Source organism: Salvelinus fontinalis, chromosome 1 (assembly GCF_029448725.1).
Source record: "Salvelinus fontinalis isolate EN_2023a chromosome 1, ASM2944872v1, whole genome shotgun sequence".
NCBI lineage: Eukaryota > Metazoa > Chordata > Actinopteri > Salmoniformes > Salmonidae > Salvelinus > Salvelinus fontinalis.
The window spans coordinates 58,906,434-58,927,351 of NC_074665.1; the positions used below are offsets into that span (position 1 = coordinate 58,906,434).

Genomic DNA, 20,918 nt, shown 5'->3' on the forward strand with positions numbered 1-20,918 from the left:
AGAGCTATGATGAAACTGGCTCTCATGAGGACCGCTAAAGGAAAGGAAGACCCAGAGTTACTTCTAATGAACTTATCCTCTTCAGCAGTGTTACCAGCCTCAGAAATTGCAGCCCAAAAAATGCTTCACAGAGTTCAAGTAACAGGCATCTCAACATCAACTGTTCAGAGGAGAATGCGCGAATCCGGCCTTCATGGTCGAATTGCTGCAAAGAAACCACTACTAAAGGTCACCAATAAGAAGAGACTTGATTGGGCCAAGAAACACGTGCAATGGACATTAGACCGGTGGAAATCTGTACTATGGTCTGATGAGTCCAAATTTGAGATTTTTGGTTATAACCGCCGTGTCTTTGTGAGACGCAGAGTAGGTGACGGATGATCTCTGCATTTGTGGTTCCCACCGTGAAGCATGGAAGAGGTGGTGAGAAGGTGTGGGGGTGCTTTGCTGGTGACACTGTCAGTGATTTATTTAGAACTGAAGACAGACTTAACCAGCATGGCTACCATAGCATTCTGCAGCAATACGCCATCCCATCTGGTTTGCGCTTAGTGGGACTATCATTTGATAATGACCCAACACACCTCCAGGCTGTGTAAAGGCTATTTGACCAAGAAGGAGAGTGATGGAGTTCTGCATCAGATGACCTGGCCTCCACAATCACCTGACCTCAACCCAATTGAGATGGTTTGGGATGAGTTGGACCGCAGAGTGAAGGAAAAGCAGCCAACAAGGGCTAAGCATATGTAGGAACTCCTTCAAGGTGAAGCTGGTTGAAAGAATGCCAAGAGTGTGCAAAGCTGTCATCGGGGCAAAGGGTGAGTACTTCGAAGAATCTAAGATTTATTTTGATTTGTTTAACACTTTTTTGGTAACTACATGATTCAATATGTGTTATTTCATAGTTTTGATGTCGTCACTATTATTCTACAATGTAGAAAAGATTAAAAATAAAGAAAAACCCTTGAATGAGTAGGTGTCTCCAAACGTTTGACTGGTACTGTATGTATGTATGTATTTTTTGTTGTTGTCGTAGTAGTATTTTACCCTCTTTCTCCACGATTTTGATATTGCCTCATTGCTGCAACTCCCCAACGTGCTCAGGAGGCAAAGGTCGAGTCATGTGTCCTTTGAAACATGACACGTCAAACCACGCTTCTTAACACCCGCCTGCTTAACCCGGAAGTCAGCCACACCAATGTGTCGGAGGAAACACCGTTCACCTGACAGAGGTCAGCCTGCAGGCGCCCGGTCTGCCACAAGGAGTCGCTAGAGCGCGATGAGCCAAATAAAGCCCCACCCCGGCCAAACCCTCCCCTAATCCGGACGACGCTGGGCCAATTGTGATACAGCACGAGATCGAACCCGGGTCTGTAGTGACGCTCTAGCACTGCGATGCAGTGCCTTAGACCGCTGCGCCACGTGGGAGGCATGAATTACTATTAACATGAATTAAACCAAAAAGAGAAATACAATCAGATTTTTTAATTAAACACTCATCTCACACTTACATTTTCTTAATGGGCCTCTTCACTATTCAACATTCACTCTCAACATCTCAATCAAAAGTTTTAACTTCTTGCAAGTCACAATTTTTCTTCATGGAAAATTACAATTTCTTTAGTTATGGTCTTATGCTCTGATTTTATTTAACCAATTGCCAATAAATTAAAATGTCCAAATTAGTTTAACACACTTTGTATGAATTACTGTTAACATGAATTAAAACAAAAAGAGAAATAGAAATCAGATTTGTTTTAAATTAAACGCCATACTTTCATCCCACACTTACATTTTCTTTATGGTCCTCTTCACTATTCAACATTCGCCCTCAACAACACTCAAAAGGTAGCCCAGGGTCTTTTTTACTCAACGTCTTAAAGCTTCGGTCAGGATATTATGTTGGAACATCTATGTAGGCCTACCTCATTTCTTATACCCAAACTCCAATCCAGACAGGCCTATATGCCTAGGATAATTAATGTCCCACGCTGAGTAGCCAAACTCATTGGAGAGTCTTTCAATGGACATTGACCTAGAAAGTTAGAGTAAGTGACAAATAATAGGGCAAGTACAATACATTGCGTTTAATTTATTGCAGACTATACTGAAACGGAAAATGACAGTTTTTGTTTTCCATTAAAGGTGAAAAGACATAACAGACCACTCCTTCACAATGAGGTTGGCATTAAGAAACATTAGTGTAAGTGATGCCTTTAATGCAGCAGTTATGGGGCAAAACATAATAAAGAGTCTAATTACCCCATTATGCATTAGGTCACCGTTTTCTACCTACAAATATTACTCCAGATAGGAACGGCTGAGCTGACCATCTTGTGATGACCATTTACCAAGGGAATAATAGTTAATGTAATCAAACATTCAAGTCCTATGAGCACGAAAGTCAATTAATGGTTTAAAGCACACAAAAGCCATAGAGCTCCTCCACGATTCCCAATCAGAAGAAAAATGTTAACTGGCATATCATATACAGAACACATGCCTACAGTTCATTTCAAACTCATTTGCTTTTTGAAGAATAGTACCAAAAAATATAGAAAGATAGAAAATCCACCAAAGGTCAGAATGTATGTCCTGGTCCCATCAAAATAAATACCATAATATATTCTCTCTCTGAATATCCCACTTCTATACCTTATGTTCTAAACATCAGGGTCTGTACTGGCTGTACTGTGATGGGAGAGGGTTGATTCCAAATCGCTGTGGCGCTGCGCCTAAGCCAGTTCTGAAACCTTGTTGTGATGAAGGCATCCCTACACCCATTCCCAGGTTCATACCCATCCCTGGCCCACTCCCCAGCCGGACTAGGTTTTGGTTGAGCATGTTGGTGTAGGGGGAGGCTCCGTAGTTGAGGCCCATGCTGTAGGGCCTCTGGTGCTGGGTGCTGGGAAGCACCATGGGCTGGACATGCCTCCCTGGGGTGTTGAAGGAGAACTCTGGCGGTGGGCTGCTGGGTTTAGATGGGGTGGAGGTGAGCCGGTCCATGTCCTCAGAGGATTTGGGGGGAGGGGGGACAAAGCTGGACAGGCCCCCGTGGTCAGAGGGGCTGAGTGTGCTGGCTGGGAGCACACTCAGGGAAGGCCGGATCCAGTCATCCTTGAAAATCTGAACCGTCAGCGTGGACACGAGGGGGAAAAGGCGGTTGGTCACATGGGCCAGCACCATCTGCTCGTTGGCATCCCGGCGTATTCGGACATGGACGGAGCCAGCCTGCACACAAAGCCGGTGGAGACGACAAGGAGTTAAAGAGTCAGTCTGTGTGTTTACTCCACATTTTATCGCTCCCTTTCTCTCCCTCTAGCTCTACTGGCAGTACGCTAGGGCATATAGTCTGGAGAGAACAGTGTGGCAACAACCCAGAACTGTGTGACAACAACTGAGCACAGCAGCAACACCACTGTATAAACTTAGTCTACACAGGAATTTACGAGTGCAGCCAAGAAGCTGGCCGATTTATCGATATGACAGCAGTGACGCTGTAATTGCGTAATGTTACCATTACATTATACTGCTATTATGCAGAGTGCAAATAAGTGTTATTTTATTGAATGAGATTTAACATAGCAGCAGACCAGACAGAATCTGTATTTAAGTAATTCTACGTGAAGCAACATTGTTAGAGCCACAGTCTGAATAATTCACATCTCAGGCATTTCAATGAAACCAGAATGACTCAATTTCTGTCTTTATGCCATATTCCCTGTATTGGAGTACGACGTGACAACTGTCATCTTTTTGTGTGACTACTCTGTCTTCACAATGGGAATCAAAGAACATGGCCTTGCTTCTCCTAGAGGCAGAGCAAACAGAGTGTGACGCATTTTGCTGGGAGTCTGCTGGGTATAATGAGGAGACAGCAGGGACAGAACTATGATGACATACCAGAGAGCCAAAGCCCACCGTCCAGAAGTGTTCGTTACGGACCTCCAGGACCCCATCCAGAGTGGAGACCTGATGGAAGACAAGTCCAGTTTTACACACATACAGCAGTACATACAGTCTAGAGGTCTGCTCCTGCCCGCTCCCGCTGGCTTTCTGTCTGACTCCCACCCGCTCCCGCAATAACTGGTCCCGAACACAACCGCAGTCCCGCAATGTTATTTTAGGCGTATGTGACGCAGCTTACTTGCCAGCCATGGTCCCAGCAATTCTGCACCCTATAGGCAGTATCCAAATGTGCAAAAATACCTAAGTTTCTTATGTCACATGGCCCATTATATTAGGCTATCGGTAGGTATTACTGGGCTATATCAACTAATAGGCTAGATGTAGTTTGAAGAGAGCAGAGTGGACACTTGCACTTCTCTTGAGCTACATTTTATAGCCTACCTTTAAGGAGCAGCACAATTTTCAGATGGGAAATATGGGTGATCAGTACTTATTTCAAGGCAATGTAGTAAACTATCGCATAAATCATATTTAGGAAGTACATTTCCTTGGAAATGATAACTGCCCCATGATTCTCCACCGATGCATAGGCTATAGCCTTCTCTATTTAATTGAGACCACATGCCCATCTGATCTTGCACGTACGGATACTGAACCGGAAGCAGCAAAAATGATGAGGGCGGACACTTCCACTTTTTCTTGAGCTACGTTTTGCATATAGAATGTAGACTACCTTTAGGAGCAGGACGATTTGCAGGCAGAGACAAATACATGGGTAATTCATATTTATGGAAAAGGCGCAATGCTCACTCACGATGGTAGCCTATGCACGCGTTGCGCCTTTTCAATGATGATTTTGTTTTTTGACTGCACCTGGACTCACATTGGTTGAGCGCCCTACACTTCTTTCCATTATCAATATTACTTTACAGACACCGTAGTAAACTATAGCCTAATCATATTGAAATTAATTTCCTTTGGAAAGATAACTGCAACGTGTAGGGCCCGGTATTAAAATTGTCCGATATTGTTTTTTTTAATGCTATATCGGTTTAATTTCCCTGGAGTAAAACAGCAGGTAGCTGCAGATGTTTTGACCCACAAAAAAAATTAAAATTGAATCAGTATTGGACCCCAAAAAACATATCAGTCGGGCTCTAGCCAAATGATTCTCTGCCCATGCATAGGCAGCCTACTCTACTTCACTGAAACCACACATACTGTTGGCGCACATGATCTCGCACACCCAACTAGGAGAGGAAGGCTACTGAACTTGAAGCAGCGAAATTCTGAGGGTGTGTGAATAACGCGACAAAGAGGTGCTTTTAATACAATAGGAAGGAATACAAGGCAGAAAGACGTCCGTTTCCAAATAATCTGCGGGATCTGACCGCATCATGAAAAATGCAGACCACGCCACAATCTCTGTAGGGGTCTAACAGAGTCTCTGCCATGAGGGGACCAGTTTAACCTGATCGTGTGACCAGTTCCAGTCAACTCCCATGGTCTGAAAAAACTATAACTGGCTCTAGTTATAATATTGATAGAGTGGCACAATAGGACCCCAAGGGGCACAATATTTTAAAACATGGTAGGGAATCATTTCAAGTTGTTGCACACTGTGAAATACACTTCAATAATATATGCATATAACGCACAGAGACAAAAATTGGCTTCAATACACATAGTACACGCAACACATTTCAACTGCCTTATTTAGCGAGTGCAACGGGCTTGAAAAATAAGAAAGAGGTCAAAAGAGGACAACCCTCAGCAAACACATCACTGATTGCCATTAGGAGCAAAGATGAAATGTTCCCATTCGCTTCCAGCACTTTGCCCTCCACAACCATGGCGGTTGTGGAAGGCAAAGTGAGTTTGTTGGACCATCAAAAATGGTGGGGAAAAAAACATTTTAAAATGTTTTCTGTAAACGGTTTGATCACTGTGTAAATATCCCGTATTATGTAAATAATTTACATGTATTCCACCTCATATGCCTCGTTATTAACATTGTATTTCATGTCTAACTAGCTCCATTTGGACATTACATGACCCTTTGTTGTGCCGATGACGTGGATGTCGATTAAGGCAGCCCCCCGCACCTCTCTGATTCAGAGTGGTTGGGTTAAAAGTGGAAGAAGTGGAAGAATTATCTCCTCTCCACAATTCACTAGGGTTGTCCTCATTGCTTTTGTCTAGATGGAGTACAACTATGACCGGAAGTGACTTTTTGTAGCAGGTTAGGAGAGCATTTTAGCGAACCTGCTACGTTAATTCTTCAAACCCGCTGTTTAAGTTCTCTTAACCAGCTACAAAAAAGTACATTCCGTAGCTGTATACCACCTAGTTAAAACCGTCCTTAATTGACCTCCCATCCTATTTCAATAGTTAATTAAACAACAAAAACATCACCCCCACTTGAGTGCTCTTACCTCTCTGAGCAGTTTGTCAAGCTGACCGATGACATGGGAGGGAGTGGTCTAAAGGACAGGACAGAAAACAGCCAGGTGTGAGTCACCAGTGTCTCTGTTCAAAACACAGTACTCCAGAAAATCCACAGAAAAACTATTATTATTTCTTTCATTAGTCCATTGTTGATGCAGTCCCAAAATGTCTCCTGCATCATCATGATGATGTGGCCTTTGCTTCTTAAAAGTCCAATATCTTGAAAACTTGACTGCTCACATGCTAAATATTTTGGGACTGTATCAACAATTGACTGACTAATGAGAAAAAACATCCCCCAATTAAATTTTGAGTGGATTTTCCCTTTAATGAGTAATGAGCTAAGGTCCTTCAAAGAACATGCTCTCTTTAATTGATTTATTTAACCTTTATTTAACTAGGCAAGTCAGTTAAGAACAAATTCTTATGTAAAATGACGGCCTACCGGGGAACAGTGCCTTGTTCAGGGGCAGAACGACAGATTTTTACCTTGTCAGCTCTGGGATTCGATCCAGCAACCTTTTGGTTACTGGGCCAACGCTCTAAACACTAGGCTACCTGCCGCCCCAACAGTGTACAGTGCTTCTTCCTTTAAAGGTTTTGAGCTTATGCCACGACCGTTTGTGGTAGATGGTGGCAGATTGTGGTAAATTGCATCATTCTGGCAACAATGGCTGACACTTAAATGACGTGCTGCAACTTTTAAAGGAAGAACCACTGTAAGGAAAACATAATCCGGACAGAACATAACTCAGTCATTCCAAGAGTTTACAGTGTTGAGTTACAGTAAAGTTGTGCGATCCACATCACATCCTACAGAGAATCAATGATCCAGTTCAATTTAGACTGTGGACATGTTTGAATAGCCTACCTGAAGGAGCACCTTCCCGCTGTACACACTCATAGGATACATGGTGCCAAAGATCATGAGGCCGATGGCCACCGCCGAAACTGTGTCCACAGCATTGTAATTACTAGAGAGAGAGAGAGAAAATCATCAGGTACTTCATAATAGATAATATTAGTACGTTATAAAGTTAGGAGCATATAGCTGTCAGGATAGAGCTGTGTGTCATGGACAAAAATCCATATCACGATAAACTGACTGAATTATCATGATAACGATACATTTATAACATTCATGTATACCACCGTTACTCACAATCATTCATATAACTCAGTACTGTAGTCTTGTGGTTAGTGTCCACCTTGAGATTGGAAGGCTGTGAGTTCGATCCCCGGCCGAGTCATACTAAAGACTGTAAAAATGGCACCTCATGAGTCTCTGCTTGGCACTCAGCATTTTTTAAATTTATTTAACTAGGCAAGTCAGTTAACTTCTTTGGGATAGGGGGCGGTATTTTGATATCCGGATGAAAAGCGTGCCCAAAGTAAAATGCCTGCTACTCAGGCCCAGAAGCTAGGATATGTATATAATTGGATAGAAAACACTCTAAAGTTTCTTAAACTGTTAAAATTATGTCTGTGAGTATAACATAACTTATTTGGCAGGCGAAACCCCGAGGACAAGCAATCCAGGTCTTTTTTTTTTTGGAGTTCACTGTGTTTTCAATTGGTTTTCTATGGGAAACTAGATTTATGAGGCACCTGGTTGCAGTTCCTATGGCTTCCACTAGATGTCAACAGTCTAGAAATTGATTGATGTTTTTCCTTTGAGAAATGAAGTACGGCTATTCAGAATGAGTGTCAAGCCAAGTGGAGTCTTTTGTTTGGGGCGCGCGACCTGTAGCTCGCTCCACGTGGATTTTATCTGCTATTGAACACAGTATATTCCGTCTTAAATGTTATCGATTATTTACGTCTTAGCATACCTACGGTTGGATTAGGAAAGTTGTTTGAAATGTTTGGACCAAGTTTACAGGTAACTTATTAGATAAATTGTAGTCATGTTGGATGAGTTGGAACTGGTGTTTTTCTGAATCAAACGCGCCAAATAAATGGACATTTTGGGGATATAAACAAGGAATTTATCGAACAAAAGGACCATATTTGTGATGTTTCTGGGACATATTGGAGTGCCAACAGAAGAAGATCTTCAAAGGTAAGGCATGAATTATATCGTTATTTCTGACTTTTGTGTCGCCACCTGTCTGGTTGAAAATGATCATTATGCATTTGTATGATGGAGCGCTGTCCTCAGATAATCGCATGGTTTGCTTTCGCCGTAAAGACTTTTTGAAATCTGACACCGCGGCTGGATTAACAAGAAATTAAGCTTTATTTTGACATATTCCATGTGTAGTTTCAAGAATGTTAAATATTTACAATTCTGTAGTTTGAATTTGGCGCCCTGCACTTTCACTGGATATTGGTCAGGTGGGACGCTACCGTGCCACCTAGCCTAGAGAGGTTAAAAGAACAAATTATTATTTACAATGACGGCCTACCAGGGAACAGTGGGTTAACTGCATGTTCAGGGGCACAACGACAGATTTTTACCTTGTCAGCTCAGGATTCGATCCAGCAACCTTTCGGGTTACTGGCTCAACGCTCTAACCACTAGGCTACCTGCCGCCCCTGAGCCCCTGCCGCCCACAGTCCTCAATACCTGCCGCATTAAGGAGATAGATTGAGGGTAAGGCCGTGCGATAGACTAGCTTTCTGTCCAGGGTGTGTACATGTACATTAAGCTGCCTCAGGCTCCTGCCCTATGAGCGGCTCGTGCAAGGCTATTTACATATAAGCAGACTTATTTCATTTCAAACTTCACATGTCTCTAGTATAGGCAACTTATCATTATGAGCGATATCAGCAAATGCCCACGATAAGTGGTTGGTGTCGATAATTTTCAGTTTATCGTCCCATCTCTATGTCAAGAGTTATCATGGAGGTTGATAAGTAACAAGAGGGATGTCAAACACACATCAGGTCGATAATGAGGGCTTTGTGGAAACACAATTCAGAGTACACATTATTTCTCACCAATACTGATTTATAACTTCCCCGAATCCACTAACTAATTCCATTACACCATGTCGGACTTACTTGATCTCAATGAGCATGTAGGTGATGCAGAGTGAGAGAGCTCCGGCCACGTTGATTAAGACAAAGGGATTCATACGAGGCAGAAGGACACTGCTGAGACCAGGGATAATCCCACACAGGCTGAAAACATACAAACACAAAAATAAAATTACTATACTGAGCCATTCAACCCTGCGGTGATGCTCCAAACGTGTCTAAACTTGTTAGAGTTACTGTGACAACACACATTACCAAAGTGACAACACACATTACCAAAGGGCAACCAAAGAAATCACACAAACAATCCAAGACAGGGACTCACAGAAAGCACCTGTAATATACACATCTTCTTAAAAGTGAAAATATTAATAATGCTGAGACTAAGTGATTGTAATATTCTTTCTACAATCTACTAAACACAAATATAAATGCAAAACATTTCAACGATTTTACTGAGTTACAGTTCATATAAGGAAATCAGTCAATTGAAACAAATTCATTAGGCTCTAATCTATGGATTTCACATGACCGGGCAGGGGCGCAGCCATGGGTGGGCCTAGGAGGGCATAGCCCCACTACCGGGGAGCCTGGCACAGCCAATCAGAATAATTTTTCCGCAAAAAAGGCTTTATTACAGCCAGAAATACTCCTCAGTTTCATCAGATGTCCAGGTGGCTGGTGTGCTCACTGCAGTGCCAGACTCCAGAGGTGCAGTCAAATTGAAATATGCTCAAAACAAATGTTATTGGTCACATACACATGGTTAGCAGATGTTATTGCGAGTGTAGCGAAATGCTTGTACTAAACCATTATTTGTAACATTACGATGCTGTCACCATCGACGATGGCTGTCAAACATTGTTGATACTCCAAGTCGGGAATTCATGTCATACGAAAGAATTCCCCTCGACCACGACCACAAATTTTGGAAAACAAACTTTTTCCACATTTTGTTGTGTTACAAAGTGTGATTAAAATGAATGTCATTTTTCGTCAACAATCTACACAAAATATTCTGAAATGTAAAAGTGGAAGAAACATTTTTTTTTTACTGATGTTAGAATTTATGAAATATGAAACACTAATATACATACACAAAAGTATGTGGACACGCCGTCAAATTAGTGGATTCGGTTATTTCAACCACACTCGTTTCTGACAGGTGTATAAAATCATGCACACAGCCATGCAATCTCCATAGACAAACATTGGCAGTAGAATGGCCTTACTGAAGAGCTCAGTGACTTTCAACGTGGCACCGTCATAGGATGCCAACTTTACAACAAGTCAGTTCGGAAAATTTCTGCCCTGCAAGAGCTGCCCCGGATCAGCTGCGAAGTGGTAGGCCACACAAGCTCACAGAACGGGACTGCCGAGCGCGTAAAAAACGTCTGTCCTCTGTTGCAACACACACTACCGAGTTCCAAACTACCTCTGGAAGCAACATTAGCAAAATAACTGTTCGTCGGGAGCTTCATGAAATGGGTTTCCATGGCCGATCAGCCATGGAAACCTAAGATCACAAGCCTAAGATCACCATGCACAATGCAAAAGCGTCGGCTGGAGTGGTGTAAAGCTCGCCGCCATTGGACTCTGGAGCAGTGGAAACGAGTTCTCTGGAGTAATGAATCACGCTTCACCATCTGGCAATCCAATGGACAAATCTGGGTTGGCGGATGCCAGGAGAACGCTACCTGCCACAATGCATAGTGCTAACTGTAAAGTTTGGTGGATGAGGAATAATGGTCTGGGGCTGTTTTTCATGGTTCGGGCTAGGCCCCTTAGTTCCAGTGAAGGGAAATCTTTGTTTCAGCAGGACAATGCCCCTGTGGACAAAGTGAGGTTCATACAGAAATGGTTTGTTGAGATCGGTGTGGAAGAACTTGACTGGCCTGCACAGAGCTCTGACCTGAACCCCATCGAACACCTTTGGGATGAATTGAAACGCCGACTGCGAGCCAGGCCTAATCGCCCAACATCAGTGCCCGACCCCACTAATGCTCGTGGCTGAATGGAAGCAAGTCCCCACAGCAATGTTCCAAACATCTAGTGGAAAGCCTTCCCTGAAGAGTTGAGGCTGTTATAGCAGCAAAGGGGGACCAAGTCCATATTAATGCCCGTGATTTTGGAATGAGATGTTCGTTGAGCAGGTGTCCACATACTTTGACCATGTAGTGTATATTCTTGGGACCCAACTCTTCAATGTATTATTTTACAGACAGATGGATGCATTCATCCCGTGTTCTCTCTACGTGGTGTGTTTTTGGATCAGATTATATTTTATTTTTGGGATGTGCTTCGTCCTGTTCATAAATGACCAATGTCTGATCTAATTCAAATGGCTAGCCGTTCATTATGCCGTTGTGATACAATTCATGTACAATTACGCATTCATGTGTGTCGCTTTTCAGCATGTGACTAAAATAAATACATTGCTCTCATTTCACAAAAAGAAAAACAAGATTCCTATAGTGAGTGGAACCCCCTCAGATCTTACAGTTGTGTGGTGATGAGGCAGTGTGCATGCTTTACAGATCAGTTTTCTGTGTTTAATCAGAGATGTTAATGCAGTGCATTAGGAGGTGTAACCCATCAGAGTAGGCGTGATGATATGAAGTGATGTCCTACTCAGACAGATGAGTGCTGTCCACACTGGGGATCGCAGTCTCTGAGACCACACATCATACTCATCAGCATCAGTAGAGGGAGTAGAGGGCAATGAGTTCACTCACATTTAGCCAATGTGAAATCATGCACTGACATTTAGCCAGTTTTTTTTATTTTTTTTTTAATTTGCAGCGATGTATTCAGATCTTGGCATAATATTATTTGATTAGATAAATACTGAGAAGATGAATTCTATATAGTGTTTTTAAACTGCATCCCTGTCCAATGTCAACCTCTTATTAAACATGCATGGATACCAGTCCACTGGTGTCCAACAAGGACACACAAAAAAAATAAATAGGCATTATCTTTAAAAAAAAAGAAAAGAAAACCCATTAACCTTAAGAAGCTCGACCTCCGGTCACTTAATTTGAAGCCAACATTTTGGGGGGTGAGGGGGGAGGGGGGTGAGCGGGAAGCAGGATTTACAATCCCAATAATCTCCTAAATCTCCCCGCTGCATTGATATAATTTGAGTACTAGGGACAGGGTCGTGTGATTCCACGGCCGTCTGTCTGCACAGTCTGTGCGTCCGGCGCTGCCTAGAGAGGGAGAGAGAGAGCGAGAGAGAACACTGTGTGGATAGAGGGAGCTTTGTTCCAGAGTGACAGTTTGTATAATCCCACCCACTGGAGACAGAAATTGTGGGATTACGGTGAGACAAACACTTGATATGATGTCGGTCGGCTATAAATACAGGCTAAACGCTGTTGCCCAAATAATAGTACACAGTGGACTAGCGCTGAGGGTTATATAATGTCTACCCACCAAACCCCAGGGAGGGTGGTGAGGCCCAGAGACACGGATGACACGATTACAGCAGATAATGAAACAATGAGTCAAAGTAGTCCGGGACATCCTGTCCACTGTGCCTTCTATTCAGAACAATCAGAACTTTACTCTGTTATACAGCGCCTTCAGAAAGTATCCACACCCCTTGACTTTTCACACATTTTGTTGTGTAACACAGCCTGAATTCAAAAGTGATTAAATTTAGATTTTGTGTCACTGGCATACAACGTACCCCATAATGTCAAAGTGGAATTATGTTTTTATACATTTTTACAAACGAATAAAACAATATTTTATTAATAATAGTATCAATACGTATTCAACTCCTCTGTTATGTCAAGCCTAAATAAGTTCAGGAGTAAAATAGTGCTTTAAATCAAATAGTAAGTTTTATGGACTCACTGTGTGCAATAAGTGTTTAACAGGATTTTAATGACTACTTCATCTACGTTCAATTATCTTTAAGGTCCCTCAGTCAAGCAGTGAACTTCAAAAACGGATTCAAGAACAAAGACCAGAGACATTTTCCAATGCCTCGCAAAGAAGGGCACCTATTGGTAGATGGGTAAAAATAAAAAAGCAGACATTGAATATCCCTTTGAGAATGGTGGAGTTAATTACACTTTGGATGGTGTAGAGTGCATTCGGAAAGTATTCAGACCCTTTGACTTTTCCACATTTTGTTACATTACAGCCTTATTCTAAAACTGATTAAATAGTCCGCACCCTCTCATTAATCTACACACAATACCCCATAATGACAAAGCAAAAATATGTTTAGAAATGTTTGCAAATGTATTTAATTTTTTTGTTTTGTTTTGTTTATTTACATAAGTATTCAGACCCTTTGTTATGAGACTCAAAATTGAGCTCAGGTGCATCTGGTTTCCATTGATCATCCTTGAGATGTTTCTACAACTTGATTGGATTCTGTGGTAAATTGGACATGATTTGGAAAGGCCCACACCTGGTTGTATAAGGTCCCACAGTTGACAGTGCATGTCAGAGAAGAAAAAACAAGCCATGAGGTGAAATAATTGTCCGTAGAGCTCCGAGACAGGATTTTGTCAAGGTAAAGATCTGGGGAAAGGTTCCAAAATATTTGTGCAGCATTGAAGGTGCCCAAGAACACAGAGCCCTCCATCATTCTTAAATGGAAGACATTTGGAACAACCAAGACGCTCCCTAGATCTGGCCGCCCGGCCAAACTGAGCAATCGGGGGTGAAGGGCCTTGATCAGGGAGGTGACAAAGAACCCAATGGTCACTCTGACAGAGCTCCAGAGTTCGTCTGTGGAGATGGGAGAACCTTCCAGAAGGATAACCATCTCTGCAGCACTCCACCAATCAGGCCTTTATAGCAGAGTGGCCAGACAAAAACCAATCCTCAGTAAAAGGCACATGGCAGCCCTCTTGGAGAAATAAGATTCTCTGGTCCGATAAAATCAAGATTGAACTCTTTGGTCTGAATGCCAAGCGTCACGTCTGGAAGACACCTGGCACCATCCCTACGGTGAAGAATGGTGGAGGGAGCATCATGGTGTGGGCATGTTTTTCAGCAGCAGGGACTGGGAGACTAGTCAGGATTGAGGGTAAGATGAACAGAGCAAAGTACAGAGCTCCTTGATGAAAACCTGCTCCAGAGCACTCAGGACCTCAGACTGGGGCGAAGGTTCACCTTCCAACAGAATAACGACCCTAAGCACACAGACAAGACAACGTAGGAGTGGCTTCGGGGCAAGTCTCGGAATGTCCTTGAGTGGCTTGGCCAGAGCCTTGACTTGAACCTGATCGAACATCTCTGGAGACCTGAAAATAACTATTCAGCAACACTCCCGATCCAACCTGACAGAGCTTGAGAGGTTCTGCAGAGAAGAATGGGAGAAACTCCTCAAATCCTTCCTAACTCAGTTGTTGGAGAGGAAGGAAAACCGCTCAGAGATTTCACCATGAAGCCAATGGTGACTAAAACGGTTACAGAGTTCAATGGCTGTGAGAGGAGAAAACTGAGGATGGATCAACAACATTGTAGTTACTCCACAATACTAACCTAAATGACAGTGTGCAAAGAAAGAAGCCTGTACAGAATAAAAATATTCAATGCATCCTGTTTGCAATAGTACACTAAAGTAAAACTGCAAAATATTTGGCAAATAAATTAACTTTCATGTCCTGAATATAAAGCGTTATGTTTAGGGAAAATCTAACACAACATATCACTGAGTACCACTCTTCATATTTTAAAGCTTGGTGGTGGCTGCATCATGTTTTGGGTATATTGGTCATCGGCAAGAACTAGGGAGGTTTTCTTAGGATGAAAAGAAACGGAATACAGCTAAGCACAGGCAAAATCCTAGAGGAAAACCTGGTTCAGTCTGCTTTCCAACAGACAGTGTGAGACAAATTTACCATTCAGCAGGACAATAACCTAAAACACAAGGCCAAATGTACACTGGAGTTGCTTACCAAGACGACATTGAATGTTCATAAGTGGCCTAATTACAGTTTTGACTTTAAATCGGCTTGAAAATCTATGGCAAGAGCTGAAAATGGCTATCTAGCAACTAACAACCACCTTGACAGAGCTTTAAGAATTTTAAAAAGAATGTGCAAATAATGTACAATACAAGTGTGCAAAGCTCTTACAGACTTACCCAGAAAGACTCACAGCTGTAATGGCTGCCAAAGGTGATTCTAACATGTATTGATTCAGGGGTGTGGAAAGTTATGTAAATTATATATTTCTGTATTGAATTTTCAATAAATTTGTTAAAATGTATATTAGGTGCTTTTGCCCTAGGTAACCTGGAGAGTGGGTAGGATTGTACGTGCCTTTTACTATTCAGGATGGAATGCGACAGAAAGCCACTTCAATAATATTTGGGGTTTTAGAATAGATTATGAGAGTCAATTTAATTTAGGCCTAGTTTTGTTTCATAGAGTGCTACTGCTATATTATTTAAGATCAGGGTGTTATAGCTATGAGGGAACGCCTGCATAATGGAAAGCAAAATATAGCTGGACCTGCAATGAGTTAGAGGCTTGTTTCACATGACCCTCAGCAGCTCATTCACATAACCCATTAGGAGGTAAGGGAGGGTTCTTTTTCAATGAGTCCTCCAACTCCAAACATGACTCAGCCTTTTGTCATTTTCCACTTCCTGAGTGGCATAATCCAGACCGGGGCACCAGCAGAGAAAGTAGAGGTGCAAAATGATCTCAACACTCTGGACTGAAACAAAACCCACCAACATCCATTATTCAGACAAAACAAGTGAGGCGATTCATCATCCTGGAAGCTACTATATGAGGAAAGGTGGAGGGGGTGGAGTTTCACTGTCAAGCCTCTCCCCAGCCCTGCACAGGGTCTCCAGGGGTGAGGGCCAGGAAGTGGCTGACCTGAGAGTATCCATCAGGTCTTAACCCCAGGGCAAGGGCACACAGCACAATATGGAGGATGTGAAAGGGAAGATAAGAGTTTCACATCTGACCTCTACAGGCAGGTTTCGCCAGAGGGGGTCTTTGTAATCCATTGGAAATGACATGAGACCGGCCCTTGCTGTCCAGATACCTTACAATAATTCCAAGAAGCTCAATTAAGCCAATATTTCCCTGAAAAAGCCACTCCCTAACATCTTGCTGAAAAAATATACTACTACACCCCATGTCATGTTTTATATACATTTTGAAATGTTTTAGTCATTTTGCAGACGCTCTTATCCAGAGCGACTTACAGAATGCATTCATCTTAAGCTACGTGGGACAGACACCCACATATCACATTTATAGTAAGCACATTTTTCCTCAATAAAGTAGCTATCAGCAAAGTCAGCGCTAGTAAAGGGGGGGAGACAAGTGCGAGTGTTAGTTCACGCAAGGGGGATGCTGTGGGATTATTTAAAATACTATTTGAAGAGGTAGGGTTTCAGATGTTTTCAGCAGATGGACAGGGACTCTGCTGTCCTGGCTTCAGTGGGAAGCTGGTCCCACCATTGGGATGCCAGGACAGAGAAGAGCTTGGACTGGGCTGTGGGAGCTGCCCTCTCGTAGGGGTGGGAGGGTCAAGAGACCAGAGGTGGCAGAATGGAGTGCTTGGGTTGGGGTGTAGGGTTTGAGTATAGCCTGAAGGTAGGAAGGGGTAGTCCCTCTTGCTGTTCCGTAGGCAAGTTCCATGGTCTTGTAGTGGATGCGAGCTTCAACTGGAAGCCAGTGGAGTGTGTGGAGAAGCGGGGTGACATGAGAGAGATTAAACACCAGGCAGGCTGTAGCGTTCTGGATAAGTTGCAGGGGTTTGATGGCACAAGCGGAGAGCCCAGCCAACAGCGAGGCAGTAGTCCAGACAGGAGATGACAAGTGCCTGGATTCAGACCTGCACCGCTTACTGTGTGAGGTAGGATCTTAATCACGGATGTTGTAGAGCATGAACCTACAGGAGTGAGTCACTGCTTGATGTTTGCAGAGAACAACAGTGTTGTCCAAGGTTCTTTGTACTCTGGGAGGGGGACACCGTGGAGTTGTCAACCGTGATGGAGTGGTCTTGAAGCGGGCAGGCATTCTACGGGAGGAAGTGTAGCTCCGTGTTGTTGTGCTTGAGGTGGTGGGCCAACATCCAAACGGAGATATATGCCAGGCACGCAGAGATGCGTGTCGCCACCTGGGTGTCAGAAGGGGGAAGGAGAAAAGTAGTTGAGTGTCATCCAAATAGCAACGATAGCAGAGACCATGTGAGGATGACAGAGCAGAGTGACTTGGTGTATAGAGAGGGCCTAGAACTGAGCCTTGGGGGACACCAGTAGCGAGAGTACGTGGTGCAGACACAGATCGTCTCCACGTCACCTGGTAGGACTGGCCTGCCAGGTACAGTGCAATCCAAGAGTGTGCAGAGCCTGAGACGCCCAGCCCTGAGAGAGTGAAGAGGAGGATCTGACTGTTTACGGTGTCGAAGGCAGCGAATAGATCTAGGAGGATGAGAACAGAGAGTCGGCTTTGGCAGTGCAGAGAGCCTCCGTAAAACACAGAGAAGAGCAGTCTCGGTTGAGGGACCCGTCTTGAAGCCTGACTGGTTAGGGTCAAGAAGATCGTTTTGAGAAAGATAGCAAGAGTTGGTCAGAGACAGTATGCTGAAGTGTTTTGGAAAGAAAATAAAGAAGGTCTGTAGTTTTTGACGTCAGGAGTCAAGTGTTAGTTTAGGAGGGGAGCGATTCGGGCCATTTTGTAGTCAGAGGGGACGCAGCCAGTGGTCAGGGATGAGTTGATGAGGGAAGTGAGAAGGTCTCCAGAGATGGTATGGAGAAGGGAGGAGGGGATGGGGTTGAGCGGACAGGTTGTCGGGTGACCGGACCTCACTAGTTGCAGGATTTCATCTGGAGAGAAAAAGGGTCAAGGCGTAGGATAGTTCTGTGTGTCTATTTACCCTTTAGCCTCAGTTTGATTGGGACAGACTGCTAATCACATTACACACATACACCGTGGTGCATATATTTCCTGAGGGATGCTTGGGAGGCAAACTGTCCACTTCTGGACTACAGGGGGAAAACAAGGAGGATCAATACAGCAGGATGACTCATTGAAAGAGGATCTTACCTTCGACTCAGGTCTGCGACATGCTCCTGGAGCCAACTGGTGCTGGCAGCTGTTGGGAGGATGGTGCGGGGGGGAGAGAATGAGGGATGGAGGCAAAAAAAGAGAGAAGACAGAAGACAGGGGTCAGAATTACACACATCAACACAGTGAGAGAGCATCACTCTAGCAGCCCTTATCTGCAGTCTGTTCCCATATATCTTCCTCCACAGTCGCCATTGTTGTGGCGGTAACAGGACCCGAGTGCCATTTGATCAGCAAGAAGAGTGTGTCCTCAGCTGTCCACCCCGCAGGATGGGTTACAATCACAGACGACTGACCAGGGGAGGGCACATATATGATTTTAGAGTATCCCACCACCATCTGTGATGTTTAAACACAAATGGCTACAGAGCAAACCTCTCAGCTCATATTGGCTAGTTTACTGTGGTTTAGGCAGATAAGTGAGAGAGGCATTGAGAGAGACTACAAAAAAGCCTTCCCCAAATCCAATTTTCACTCCCCCACATAAGCCTGACCACACCAGGAGTTTTGGGGTGTTTGTGTATGCGTGTTTGCTCTCCTTGAACATGTCTATCCCTGACTCTGAGATGACAGGACACAAAACATCCACATTTTCAAAGCAAAGCTAAATGTTTGGTCCAGATTTTGTACGACAATATTCTCTGAAAGAGACTATGGTGTGGCAAAAAGGGACAGGACATAGAGCATAAGACTATGTACAAAACGTTAATAAATTGATAACAGTTGCAAATGTGCAATAAAAGCTATTGCTTTTTTTCTTCCGCTCTGCTGAGGAGTATTTTTCCCTGCTCTGCTGAGGAGTATTTTTCTTCGCTCATACAGGAGTAATAAAAGGCCTAGTACAATAAGTATATTTTTTGAAGTATATATATTTTTTTTGTGGCCTGCTGGAGGTCATTTTGCAGGGCTCTGGCAGTGCACCTCCTTGCACAAAGGCGGAGGTAGCGGTCCTGCTGCTGGGTTGTTGCCCTCCTACGGCCTCCTCCACGTCTCCTGATGTACTGGCCTGTCTCCTGGTAGCGCCTCCATGCTCTGGACACTACGCTGACAGACACAGCAAACCTTTTTGCCACAGCTCGCAATGATGTGCCATCCTGGATGAGCTGCACTACCTGAGCCACTTGTGTGGGTTGTAGACTCCGTCTCATGCTACCATTAGAGTGAGAGCACCGCCAGCATTCAAAAGTGACCAAAACATCAGCCAGGAAGCATAGGAACTGAGAAGTGGTGTGTGGTCACCACCTGCAGAACCATTCCTTTTTTGGGGGTGTCTTACTAATTGCCTATAATTTCCACCTTTTGTCTATTCCATTTGCACAACAGCATGTGAAATGTATTGTCAATCAGTGTTGCTTCCTAAGTGGACAGTTTGATTTCACAGAAGTGTGATTGACTTGGAGTTACATTGTGTTGTTTAAGTGTTCCCTTTATTTTTTTGAGCAGTGTATATTTTTAAACCAATTTAGGTTGTTTCGTATTTTGTTTACACAACTTAACTAATGTATTTTATAACTTGCTGGCCTGTATTTAGGATTTGTACAGTACGATAGGAAAAAGGCATACCCAAATAGGCCTGTTAGTTTTAAGCGAATGCATAAGCAAATGTTCATTTGTTTTCATGTGTTAGGCTATAAAGAATGTTATAAATAATAATTTGCTTTATCGGTTTATATATTTAGGATTACTACAGTTTGACAGGCAAAAGGCATATAGCTTAAGGATAATAGGCCTATTCATTTTTTCACCTAAGCCAATGTTCATTCAAGTGTTATAAAGGATGTTATAGGCTAAAAAACTTTTAAAATCTTTTTTCCACATTTTGTTACGTTACAGCCTTATTATAAAACTCATTAAATAGTCCCCCCCATTAATCTACACACAATACCCATAATGACAAAGCAAAAATATGTTTTATTTTTTTAACTGAAATATCACATTTACATAAGTATTCAGACCCTTACTCAGTACTTAGTTGAAGCACCTTTGGCAGCGATTACAGCCTAGAGTCTTCTTGGGTATGACACCACCGTACAAGCTTGGCACACCTGTATTTGGGGAGTTTCCCCCATTCTTCACTGCAGATCCTCTCAAGCTCTGTCAGGTTGGATGGGGAGCGTCGCTGCACAGCTATTTTCAGGTCTCTCCAGAGATTTTTGCTCGGGTTTAAGTCCGGGCTCTGGCTGGGTCACTCAAGGACATTCAGAGACTTGTCTCGAAGCCACTCCTGCGGTGTCTTGGCTGTCTGCTTAGGGTCATTGTTCTGTTAGAAGATGAACCTTTTCCCCAGTCTGAGGTCCTGAGCGCTCTGAAGTAGGTTTTCATCAAGGATCTCTCTGTACTTTGCTCCGTTCATCTTTCCCTCGATCCTGACTAGTCTCCAAGTCCCTGCCGCTGAAAAGCATCCCTACAGCATGATGCTTCCACCACCATGCTTCACCCTAGGGATGGTGGCAGGTTTCCTCCAGACGTGACGCTTGGCATTCAGGCCAAAGAGTTCAATCTTGGTTACATCAG

The 20,918-nt window shown here is 43.4% G+C and overlaps 1 protein-coding gene across 2 annotated transcripts in view; it reads right to left on the minus strand.

Annotated features, from left to right (window-relative positions):
- Window positions 1-2,077: 2,077 nt before the first annotated feature.
- slc30a6 (solute carrier family 30 member 6) overlaps window positions 2,078-20,918 on the minus strand; it is an 86,923-nt gene continuing 68,082 nt past the window's right edge. For both annotated transcript variants that reach the window (XM_055927906.1, XM_055927909.1), the window contains 6 exons: window positions 18,384-18,432; window positions 9,364-9,483; window positions 7,229-7,331; window positions 6,345-6,392; window positions 3,904-3,972; window positions 2,078-3,231 (listed from right to left, as the gene is read on the minus strand). In XM_055927906.1, coding sequence (XP_055783881.1) covers window positions 2,671-3,231; window positions 3,904-3,972; window positions 6,345-6,392; window positions 7,229-7,331; window positions 9,364-9,483; window positions 18,384-18,432 — 950 coding nt within the window. In that variant the 3' untranslated portion in view covers window positions 2,078-2,670. The remainder of the gene's footprint in view (window positions 3,232-3,903; window positions 3,973-6,344; window positions 6,393-7,228; window positions 7,332-9,363; window positions 9,484-18,383; window positions 18,433-20,918) is intronic.